This window comes from Colobus angolensis, unplaced genomic scaffold (genome assembly GCF_000951035.1).
Source record: "Colobus angolensis palliatus isolate OR3802 unplaced genomic scaffold, Cang.pa_1.0 Scaffold399, whole genome shotgun sequence".
Classification (NCBI taxonomy): Eukaryota; Metazoa; Chordata; class Mammalia; order Primates; family Cercopithecidae; genus Colobus; species Colobus angolensis.
The window spans coordinates 1429362-1441600 of record NW_012117365.1 but is presented as its reverse complement, the minus strand read 5'-3'; the positions used below and the strand labels follow the sequence as shown (position 1 = coordinate 1441600).

Below are 12239 nucleotides of genomic sequence, written 5' to 3'. Positions count from 1 at the left end.
GATTCCTCCCATATGCCCTTGATCAGAGTTTGTTTTTTTTTTGGTCATGTTTGTAAAAAAGGTCTTGGCTTACCCCCATTGATAGCTAATTTCATGGTTGTATTAGTCTGCTTAGCTAGCATGTTATGCTGCAACAACAATGAAAACAATCTCAGTGGCTTACAACAAAGGTTTATTTATTGTGCACACATTACAGGTTATGTGTGTCAGCTGTGGCTCCACACATCTTCATTCTGGGACAAAAGCTGAAGAGGTAGCTCTATTTAGGACATGCTGCTCTTGTGTCAGAGGAAAGATAATATGGCAAAATCATAAGATAGCTCATAACTTCTGCTCAGAAGTGGTACATGTCATTTCTTTCTTTTTTTGAGACAGAGTCTCGATCTGTCGCCCAGGCTGGAGTGCAGTGGCGCGATCTTTACTCACTGCAATCTCCGACTCCTGGGTTCAAGTGATTCTCCTGCTTCAGCCTCCCGAGTAGCTGGGATTGCAGGCACCTGCCACCACACCCGGCTAATTTTTTCATTTTTAGTAGAGATGGGGTTTCATCATCTTGGCCAGGCTGGTCTTGAACTCCTGACCTCGTAATCCACCCACTTCGGCCTCCCAACGTGCTGGGATTACAGGAGTGAGTCGCTGTGCCTGGACGGTTCATGCCATTTCTACCGATATTTCATTGGTCAAAATAAGGCCAAGCTTGACGACATTAGGGTGAGAAGTCTTTCACCCTCATCTCCTAGGGACAGGCCAGATAGCAAGGGCTTTAGAAAAGGAAGGGCAGAGGCTATTGATAATACAGACTATAGCAAGGACTAATATTAGGCTTATATGTACCAGTTGACTGTTATCAGTTATAACATTGACTATTAAAATACTGAAATACTCTAGTACTATCTGGTAAATAGCTGCTGTCCCAAACCTCCGGACCACTCCCTTCCCCTGGGATCCCCTGGGACCTACTAGTCACAAAGCAGCAACTGAAGGGTTAACACCTAGCACAGAGGGATACCTCCAGGATCCTAGCTGCATTTCTGTTTCATCTATGCTTGAGCACTACTTGTTGTTAAATATATTTAATATCAATCTTAGAAAGTTTCCTCTATGTAGATTTTTATTTCCGAGGGCAACCCAGTTTCCAGGCTCTTGGAAGGAAATGGACTGCAGTCCCTAAGTGTGGTCAATACTTAATTGTAACAATAATCACTAATAATAACTTGCACTGCTTCACTGTAACTAAATGTACATTTTTACATTTTTTTGGCAAGCACAGTATATGCTATAATTACTCAATAAATATCTGTAGAGACTTACCTCACTTTTTTCCATTAGCTACATCTGTCTCTACAATCTCAACATACTATTTTCTTATTTTGAGTCTCCCTGTTTTTAATTTTATGCCATTTCTCATGTCTGAAAATGTCATTATAAGTAACTTTTTTTTTTCTGAGACAGGGCCTTGCACTGTCCCCCAGGCTAGAGTGCAGCGAGATGCTCACAGCTCTTATCAGTAACTTCTTTACAACACTTCTGCAATTAAGGAAGCACTCTCACATTATTTCATTCACTCTCCCCAACATTACCAAGAGTTAGGAATTAGATATTTTTATAGATGAAGGAATTGGGACTCCCTGAAGTCAACTGTCTCAGTTACGTTTTGTTCATTCATTCATCAAATACTGAGTGCCTGACGTGAGATTTACTGAAATTGGATTTGAGAACAATTTTCCTGAATTCAAGTCAAGGGTTTATTCCACTATTCTCAAGGTTATAAACCCAAAGAAACTGAGTAACAACAGTGTGATTTTGTTGAGGACCCACGCAACCTAAGTCTCAGAAAGGCTCCAATGTCATTTGTAAAATTCAAGATTACCATCAGCAGGGGCAGTCATTCCTCTCAGTGCTTGTTACCTAACGCACTAACTCTCATTGTAGGTAATTCCATTCAAGACACATTTGATGACTATATTTACAGGTTTTGAAGTTATTCATATTGGGTTTCGACACTTACTAGCTGTGGGGCCTTAGATCAATTACTTAACCTTTTTGAATTTCAGTTTTATAATTTGTAAAATGGATATAATCCTGATGCCTTTGGACCAAGTGGTCATGGAAATGAAAGAGATAAGTATTTAACAGTCCATGCTCATAGTAGCTGTGGTTTCCAACTGCGTGAGGAAGTTTTAAAATCTGCATTCACATGAGAACAACTACGTCGACGTAAAGTTACAAGCTAACTATTCTTGGTAAGTACTGTTCTTTATTCTGGAGAATAACACTTTACAGTTTGCTGTTAAATGCTCTTTTATAAATTTAAGATGCCAGTAGCTGTCTACTTGAACGGCATGCCAAATTTGGCATACCGCCGGGCGCGGTGGCCCAAGCCTGTAATCCCAGCACTTTGGGAGGCCGAGGCGAGCGGATCACGAGGTCAGGAGATTGAGACCATCCTGGCTAACACAGTGAAACCCCGTCTCTACTAAAAATAATAATAATAATAAAAATTAGCCGGGCGTGGTGGCGGGCGCCTGTAGTCCCAGCTACTCGGGAGGCTGAGGCAGGAGAATGGCGTGAACTCGGGAGGCGGACCTTGCAGTGAGCCGAGATCACGCCACTGCACTCCAGCCTGGGCGACAGAGCAAGTCTCCATCTCAAAAAAAAAAAAAATCTGGCATGCCATGTCGACCTTCATCCCCCAGTTCTTTCTCCCCAAATTAAAAACACGAATACACACACACGCCCCTCCTTAGTTCCTAAAGTTCAAGGGCACGCACACACACCTACTTATAACATTCAAGCTCGCACCAAAGAGAGATCCACAAGGGTGGGAAGCGTGGTGAAGGTCACCTGGCAGCGCCTCCAGATCCCCCGAAAGGGGGCGGGGTCAAAACTCTGAAATCTCGAGCTTCCGAAAGAGGGCGAGGTTAAAACTCCCAGCTCTCATTCCGCTTCACTCTGTCGTCGCCCCTTCCCAATTCTCGCGAGACCTCAAGCAGCACAGCATCTGCGCGCTGCACGATACTGGGAGTCCAGGCGCCAGGGGAGGGGGAGGGGAAAAGGGGAGACGGTGCAAACGGCGTGGCCGCCATCTTGCTTGTGCCCCCGCTTCGCGTGCGCTCCGTTCTCCGTGACGCACGCTTCCCCCTCCCCTCCTCCGTGCCTGGGCCTCTGCATTGCCCGACTCTGAAGGAGCGCGGGGGCGGCTCCTACTCTTCCTGGACTCCTAAGCAGAGGCGTGTGAGTGTGCGGGAGGTTCTGTGCGAGGGTGATAGGGGAGCGGCGACGGGGGGAGGGGCAGCGCTTCCCGCCTTCGCCAGAGACCTCACTTCCTCGCGCGGCCGGTGCTGTAGCTCGGTCCGGCCTGCTTGCCGCCATGTTGTGCTCTTGCCTGGCCCGCCGCTGTCGCCGCCGCCGCGCTCGTGGGGTCCGTGTGCCTAGTCGGCCCGGCCCGCGGGCTTTCTCCCATTGGCGGAAGGCGACGGCGGGGGGGCTCGCTCGTGATTGGTCGGTGGCGGGGAGGCCGCGGACCTGGCACCTTATTGGTCGCGCCGGCTCCGGCCTAGGGGGTGATGAAGGAATCTGAGGCTGCGGGGATGCGCGCGTCTTGGGCTAGGGCGGCTGGGGCATTGACCCCCTGCGGTGCAGGCGTGGGGTTGCGGCAGGAGGGCGAGCCTAGCGGCTTTAAGGGGAAAGAGAGGGTGATGGCCTGGCGGGTACTTTGGGGGTCGCTTAGGCCAGAATGGGGGATACTCACTTTCAGAGGTGCTTTTCCTGGTACATGCATGGCGCAAGATGGGGGTGTGCAGGCCCTCAGGGTTCCAGGCCTGGAAACACCGAAACCCAAGTGACAGGGTGAGAGGATCTTCGAGATCTTCTCGAAGGGATGCTAGTGTGACCTAGTTGAAGTGGCCCTGAAATCCACCGTGTGAGTGCATGGTGTAGGAAGAGAGGCATCAGGGCTAGGGGCATAGCTGAACGGTAGAATCAGATCAGGGATTTTGCTGGAGAGTGCAAGCATTTAAACACTGAGGTTTTGGTGGAGCCCTGGAGTCCAGAGTCAACGGACCTGGGATGTGATGTGAGGAGCAAGTAAACCGAGAGAGGGATCCTGTTGATAGGTGTGCTCTGTCCGAGCCTAGGAGGCACAGCATTAAGTAGTGTCAGTTTAAAGTGACTAAGTCTGATATAGGAAGCATTTTAGGGAATATTTTCGGACTTGGGAAGGTATTAATAGAGCAGTTAAAGATTTTGAGTCTCAGGACCATACAAGTAGTTTTGAGATATTGTATATGAAATTTGCTGCTCTGGGAAGGATACAGGTCATGGCTGAGTTTCCAAAGCTACATTAGCAAATATTAGGTACTTGGTAGTTATTTGTTGAGTAAATATTGTTAGGTTCCCCTTTAAGGGAAAGGGAGCTAGCCAGAAATTTTGAGTCTTGATTTATTTCCTTGTTTATGTGCCTAGAAAGTACACCCACTCCCATGTGTACTTTGATTTTTTTGTTTGTTTTTTCAAATAAACAGCTCCAAACCAAAAAAAGCCAGTGCATAGCTTCTTAAGGAACAGGACTTGTCAATACTTTCTGGTTCATATTCAAAAAGTTTTTATTCCAATCCAGAGTCGTTCCAGTCAACTTGTTGGGGATATGTTCCTTTTCTACTGAATCTGAATCATAGTTACTTGTATTGCTTTACATTTGCTGCTCCCAATGTGTGAGGGCCATGGAAACACATTTATGTTAAACCTCTGTGTTTTCCTAATTCGTTTTTCCTTGTTTTTGTTAGGTAGTCCTTTTTAGCTTTAGATGGTACTCTTCTCTTTTCATACCAATTTCAAGAAAGTCCTATGGTTTTCAAATTTAGTCAGTTTTGTGTGAATGCAACTACATTTTCTGGAGAAGGGAATTGATAAGCAGAGGAAGAGAATTGCTATTTTGGGGCACATTTTAACACCAGTAGGTAGGCATTATCATCCCCATATTGTAGATGAGGAAACTGAGGATCAGAAGTTAAGTAGCTTGTCTAGTGTCACTCAGTAAGAGGTTGAGCTGGAATTCAAACCCAGGTTGCCTCATGCCAGAGACTGTAATTTTACCGGCTACATCAGCTATCAACATAAACCTGACTAATCAAACTTCCAGATAATTTTATATTTCCAAGTGGGTCATCTACTTTGATTTCTGGGTGTTTGGTGTATTAAATGGAAGACTATAATTCGTAAGAATTTGTTGTGCTGCTTCAGGATTCAGACCACAGACTTGTAACCACATAGAATATGGGTTCTTCAGCTAGGTATTCAGATCGTACTCCTTGGCTTCTATTGTGAAAGGGAAGATTTACAAAGTAAATTGCTGCATTTTTCCTGAATCCAGGTAGATAATGGGGAAGAATATGTACAGAAACTTGAAGAGTCTGCATTCCTTAAAACCAAGCTTCAGAATATTGCAGATAGTCTTCTGTGTATGGAGGTAATTTATGCCAAGCGGCAAGGAACTACCAAGTGCAAAGTGTAAGGAGATCACTAGAGAGGTTTTTCAAACATCACCAGTTCCTTAGGGTGTCCCCAAATACGAGGACCTATTCAAAGGCCTAGTGCTTTCTTCAGACTGTGGGATATTGATTCTAGGATATGCGTATCCTGAAGAATGTGTAAAATTAAGACTGGATAGGACAGAATATTTGCAGTTCCAATTTTGCATGGAAACCTTTAAATCAGGGTTTGAGAGGAGACCAGTGTGTTGGAAATCTTAATTGCTTTATGTCTTGATGTGCTTAGGTGAAGCCCTCCCTCATCTTTATTTACAATAATATGTCACTGTGGAAGAGAGAGGCAAAGCTACAAGTGAAAATAGGGTTTGCCATGCATTTTGTACATTGGTCATTTCAGGCTCATTTGGCTCAGTCATCAAGTTAACCAAATATGAAGAATACTGTAGATCTATGATTTAGTTTCTTTTTTACCAAGGCTAGACAAGGTGATAAAAATGAGCGTATATGTACACCTTTTTTATTCAGCAGGCATTTCTGGAGCAACCTGCCCTTCAGCATTGGTGACCACCTTCATTCCATGTTAGCCCCTCACACCCATGGCCACCTTGTTAAGATATGGAATTGACTACTCTAGAAATCTTGAACTCTCAGGAAATCTCAGTAGATCTGAGTTTATGTTGAAAACTTGTGAACCTCAGGTTTTTCTTCAAGCAGAAATTAAGCTTTATGCTTTGTAGGCTGTGTCTATGGCATCTTATTTAATTCTTATGACAGATTATTCTGTTATTTATACTTACACATTTTTTCCTTGGTCAAAACTACTAGAGACTGGATGCAGTGGCTCATGCCTCTGATCCCAGCATTTTGGGAGGCCGAGGCAGGTGGTATTTGAGGTCACGAGTTTGAGGCCAGCCTCGCACATGTGATAAAATAAAATTACAAAAATACAAAAAATAGCCTGGCATGGTGGTAGGCGCCCGTAATCCCAGCTACTTGGAAGACTGAGGCAGGAAAATTGCTGGAACCCGGGAGGCGGAGGTTGCAGTAAGCTGAGATTGTGTCACACTGCACTCCAGCCTGAGCAACAGAGCGAGACTCAGTCTCCCAAAAAATAAATAAAAATCCCCAAACTGTACTAGAGAAGATTTTACAAGGCATTTTTATCCCCTTTTAGTTTCAGAGAAATGTAAGGCAAAGCGAAATGAGGATTCAGACCACAGAATTGTAACCATATATGGGCTCACCCCATTCTATGTTAGGGAGCTATGCTGGGAGTCTTGTTTTGGGTTTTGTTTTTTGGGAGTTTTGCTCTGTCACCCAGGCTGGAGTGCAGTGACGTGATCTTGGCTCACTGCAACCTCTGCCTCCTGGGTTCAAGCGATTCTCCTGCCTCAGCCTTCCGGGTAGCTGGGATTACAGGCATGCACCACAACACCCAGCTAATTTTTGTATTTTTAGTAGAGATGGGCTTTCACCACGTTAGCCAGGCTGGCCTTGAACTCCCAACCTCACGTGATCCACCTGCCTTGGCCTCCCAAAGTGCTGGGTTTACAAGCGTGTGCCACCGTGCCCAGCCAAGCTATGCTGGGTGTCTTTTTGAGGTAATTTTGAAATTTACATCTTTTAGTTCAAAGATACTGAGCCACTAGGATCTATGAATCAAACGCAGGGATACTATAGTTACTACTTTTATTGAATGCTTACATTGTACCAGCTGGGATATAAATGTATTATGTATATCCTCATACACTATGAGGTAGATAATATAGTCACCCTCATTTTTACATGTGAGGAAACTGAAAAGTAATTTGCTTAAGGTCTCATAGCCAGTAAGTAACAGAGTCCAGATTCAGACACAGACACAGATTTGTAATTCTTTTTTTTTTTTTCTTTTTGGTTTTTTTTTTTTTTTTTTTTTGAGACGGAGTCTCGCCCTGTTGCTCGGGCTGGAGTGCAATGGCATGATCTTGGCCCACTGCAACCTCCGCCTCCCAGGTTCAGGTGATTCTCTTGCCTCAGCCTCCTGAGTAGCCCGGATTACAGACGCCTGCCACCATGCCTGGCTAATTTTTTGTATTTTTAGTAGAGATGGGGTTTCACTATGTTGGCCAGGCTGTTCTGGAACTCCTGACCTTGTGATCTGCCTACTTTGGCCTCCCAAAGTGCTGGGATTACAGGTGTTAGCCACCGCGACCAGCCACAGATTTGTAATTCATAATTCTTATGTAAGTGAAGCCCTTACTCTTCAACACTGTGTTGATACCATAGAATGTTATGGGAAAAGAAAAAAGTCCTGGCTACTTAGCTCAGGAAGTGAACTTCAGTTCTTTCAGGTGTGTCCTTTGTACTGAGACTTCAAAAGAGTGAGATGACCTTGGCAGGGTCACTTGGCTATGCAAGGGCAGAGCCAAATCTTGCCCAGATCACTGGATTTCTAGATAGGTGCTCATTCCACTGGATAGCATTGGCTCTCCTGTGGAAGCATTGACTTGATGGCAGAGATGACTTTAAGTGACAAGTTTACTTCATTCACGGGAATGAGAATGGCAGAGGACATTACTAGGATCACAAATGACCTTCTTGAGGTCAATCCTGGCCCTCAGGCATACAACCAGGAAGAACATTCCTTTGCCAGTCAGTTGTTCTTTTCCATTCTGTTTCTTGTTCTCAGAGGAAACTGGTTGTGAGTTATCTGATGTCTTACAGTCTTTCTTTTCATTTTGTTTATTCAGTTTTTCATGCATGCACTGTCACGATTTAGGAAGGCTACAAGGTCATTTTAGTGTTTTCTTGCAGAGACTCAAAGCACTCAGCATAATTTAAGTAGATTAATTGCAGGAGGAAATGGATTTTTAAAACTGGCCAAAAAGTGCCTTTGGGAGGGGACACCATTAGTTGCGGATTGGAGTCAGACCAAGGGAAGAATTCTGTCTCTGCAATGCATTTACCCTGACTGTGCTGGGGCAGGTTCTTAACTTGTTTCTTCCTCTGTGAAGTAACGACAATAATACCCACCTTTAGAGTAGTTATGAGAAATGAATATAATAGTGTGTGGTAGATGCCTGTCACTCAGTGGACCTTAACAAGTGAGAGAACACATTTTTGTTTTAGAACAGCATGAAATCTGTCCTTTCAGCCAGTTACAGCTTCCTTGATGTGGAGGGGTAAGGCCTTTTGTAATTGTCTGCTCTATTATATACAGTACGATTTCCATATGGAGGAGCAGCCACTTGGCCTGAAAGAACTAACCTAATTTAGTTGTGCTGTTTTGGTTTAGGAGCTGATTTCCAGTGGACCAGTGTGAGGTCAGTCTTACTTTTGAATGTACAAAGTAGTAGGATCATTTGTTTCAGGGAAAGGTTGTTTCCTGATCTCTTTGGTTCATCCCCAAGTGTTGAGTGATAATGATTGTGATGAGATGAAAACTTTTTCATATTTGACAAATAGCAATGATAATTAAAGTCGGAGCAACCAGTGTTTTCATTCTGACCAGAAGGAGAGATTTGCATTATAGTCATTTAAAATTTTTCTAACTGTAGAAATGATCAGTTGAAGTAGGACTGTTGGTTTGGTTTGTGTGATTTGTAGTCACTTGAGTAACATTTTCTTTGAAGTAAGCAGGAAGACAGTATTGCGGAATGGTTCAGGAAAAATCTCTCTGCTTGCCAGGTTGCAGGAGTTGTTGCACCCTTCCCACACTTCTCCATGTGTTAGCAGTGATGTACCTGATAGCTGTGAGACATCACCTGTACTCATTTTCAGTATTAGAGTTGTATTTTCTATTTTGTTACTTTCAGATCTCCAGATAGATTACTTCCACATCCAGTACTGAGAGCTTTGTATTGTATAAACTTGTAGTTTAGAGAGCTCAAGTAGAGTCTAATCTTTGCATTTGAATGTTTCCAGTAGAATATGTTTAAAATAAAGGTCGAAATATCCATGTCTGGTCAGGCACGGTGGCTCACCCCTGTAATCCCAGCACTTTGGGAGGACGAGGCTGGCAGATCACCTGAGGCCAGGAGTTTGCAACCAACCTGGCCAACATGGTGAAACCCCGTTTCTACTGAAAATAGAAAAATTAGCCAGGCATGGGGGCAGGCACCTGTAGTCCCAGCTACTCGGGAGGCTGAGGCAGGAGAATGGCTTGAACCCAGAGGCAGAGGTTGCAGTGAGCTGAGATCATGCCACTACACTCCAGCCTGGGCAACAGAGCGGGATTCCCTCTTTAAAAAAAAAAAAATTCCATATTGAAGGTACTATATATAAGGTGTCCTATTTAAATGAATACTATTCATTCATTCATTTGCTGGAGTCACTCTGTCGCCCAGGCTGGAGTGCAATGACGTGATCTCAGCTCACTGCAACCTCTGCCTTTTGGGTTCAAGTGATTCTCCTGCCTCAGCCTCCCGAGTTGCTGGGACTACAGGTGCGTGCCACCACACCTGGCTAATTTTCATATTTTTTGTAGAGACAGGGTTTCACCATGTTGGCCATGTTCGTCACCATGTTGGTCACGAACTCCTGACCTCAGGTGATCTGGCTGCCTCAGCCTCCCAAAGTGCTGGAATTACAGAAGTGAGCCACTGCACCCAGCCTGAATACCCTTAATTTAAAGCCAATAGTATATCCTTTGCCTCCTGGGTTTGAGCTTTAAAGTCAGTGGTACATTCTTAATAAATAAGATTCAGTAATTGTCCTATTATTCTTAAATACATTCATGAGTATGAACCATAAATAGTGATCTTGAGCAGTGTTTCGAAGTGTTTCAATAAGAGGAATGGGCCAGGCGCGGTGGCTCATGCCTGTAATCCCAGCACTTTGGGAGACTGAGGCAAGTGGATCATGAAGTCAGGAGTTCGAGACCAGCCCAGCCAACATGACGAAACCCCATCTCTACTAAAGATACAAAAAATTAGCTGGGCATGGTGGTGGGTGTCTGTAACCCCAGCTACTCTGGAGACTGAGGCAGGAGAATCGCTTGAACCCAGGAGGCAGAGGTTGCAGTGAGCTGAGATCGTGCCGCCATTGCACTCCAGCCTCAGCAACAGGGCGAGACTGTCTCCAAAAAAAAAAAGGAATGAGATGATTCCTAGGAAATGATGTTAGAGTATAGAATATTTTGTATCATGTCTTTGTTTTGAATCTATGAATTAATAAAGGTTTTCACCATCCCTAATTACTGTTACCCTTGGCCTCCAGAGCTGTAAACTGTCCAGTGATCTCTATGAAGTGAGATTCTTTGCCCGGTGTTAAGAAGATATATCCCTTTGACACTGGCATGATTTGTTCATTTTAAAAGAGAAAAGAGAAAGGGCTAATAAAGTACACATTATCTGCACAGTTGACATCCTTGTCATTTTAAACTGTTTTAAAAATTATTGCTGTACCCTGAAGGTAAGTAGCATAGAATTTGCTCATTATGAAATGACAAAGTTGGGGCCTTTTAAGAAGCCAAGCATGCTTGGTTGGCAATCACTTAGGAGGCAAAGAATTGCTATTTATGGTGGTATTTAATGTCATTTTCAGTAGTACTAAGTTAAAAAGGAAAACGCCATAATGTGTGTAAAACTCTAACCATTTTGAAAGGTTGTTAGAATATAGTTGCCTATAGTCTTTTCATTCCACTAAAATTTGTAAGTTGGTTTAGAGCAGCATTTCCCAAGCTCTTCCACTGAACATTAGTTCTGTGTAGTGCTAATCAGTGTCCTCTGGGGATGAGAAGAGGATCCTTGACAAAAAATGACCAAAGTGAAATGCCTTTCTTCACTGCAGAATTATTATTCAGAGCCTTGGTGCTTATTTTGTCTATGACCCTTCAGGAGGGAAGATACATTATGCAACATTACTCAGACTTACTTGGTCATGGACTGCTGTTTGTGAGAACACCTAATAAACGTTTCATGCTATGACTGGTGTGTAGCGGAGCCCAGTTGAGCAGTTCTGGTGTAGTCTGTGAATAAAAAATGAATCATTTTGCATAAGATAGCTTGGTAATCATGGGAAAGGACTTTTCTGAGAACAAGATACATCTTCAAGGTAACATAGACTCTTAGTGATGAATGTGATTTCAAAGGTCATCTAAATCCAATGGCCAATAATAATAGTAACAGGTACCATTTTTTGAGTACATGATTTTTATCAGGCACAGTGTTGTTATTTTACATGCCTTATTAACCACTGGGTCTTAGTGATTTTTAAATCACTTCTTTATTTTTTATTTTATTTTAATTAATTTTTTTGAGATGGAGTCTCACTCTGTTGCCCAAGCTGGAGTGCAGTGGTGTGATCATAGCTCAGTGCAACCTTGAACTCCTGGGTTCAAGTGATCCTCCTGCCTCAGCTTTCTGAATAGCTGGGACTACAGGTATGTAGCACCATGCCTGCCCAGCTACTTTTTTTCTTATTGGTAGTGACGAGGTCTTGCTGTGTTGCCCAGGCTGGTCTTAAATTCTTTAGTTCAAGTGATCCTCCCATCTTGGCCTCCCAGAGTGTTGGGATTACAAGTGTGAGCCGCCGTGCCTGGCTTATTTTTTATTTTTATTTTTTGAGATGGAGTCTCAGTCTGTTGCCCAGGCTGGAATGCAGTGGCGTGATCTCGGCTCACTGCAACCTCCGCCTCCCGGGTTCAAGCGATTCTCCTGCCTCAGCCTCCCCAGTAGCTGGGATTACAGGCATGCACCACAACACCCAGCTAATTTTTGTATTTTTAGTAGAGATGGGCTTTCACCACGTTAGCCAGGCTGGCCTTGA

The 12239-nt window shown here is 43.9% G+C and overlaps 2 protein-coding genes across 5 annotated transcripts in view; one reads left to right on the top strand and one right to left on the bottom strand.

Moving 5' to 3' along the window:
* Positions 1 to 2824: 2824 nt before the first annotated feature.
* LOC105521143 (putative uncharacterized protein FLJ37004) lies at positions 2825 to 3617 on the bottom strand. The gene has a single exon (XM_011955193.1). The coding sequence runs from the start codon at positions 3370 to 3372 to the stop codon at positions 2986 to 2988; it is 387 nt and encodes a 128-aa protein (XP_011810583.1). The 5' UTR covers positions 3373 to 3617; the 3' UTR covers positions 2825 to 2985.
* Positions 2933 to 12239, top strand: part of NFYC (nuclear transcription factor Y, gamma) — an 82140-nt gene continuing 72833 nt past the window's right edge. For all 4 annotated transcript variants that reach the window (XM_011955199.1, XM_011955197.1, XM_011955196.1 and 1 more), the window contains exon 1: positions 2933 to 3230. The gene's annotated coding sequence lies outside the window, so the exon portion shown is untranslated. The remainder of the gene's footprint in view (positions 3231 to 12239) is intronic.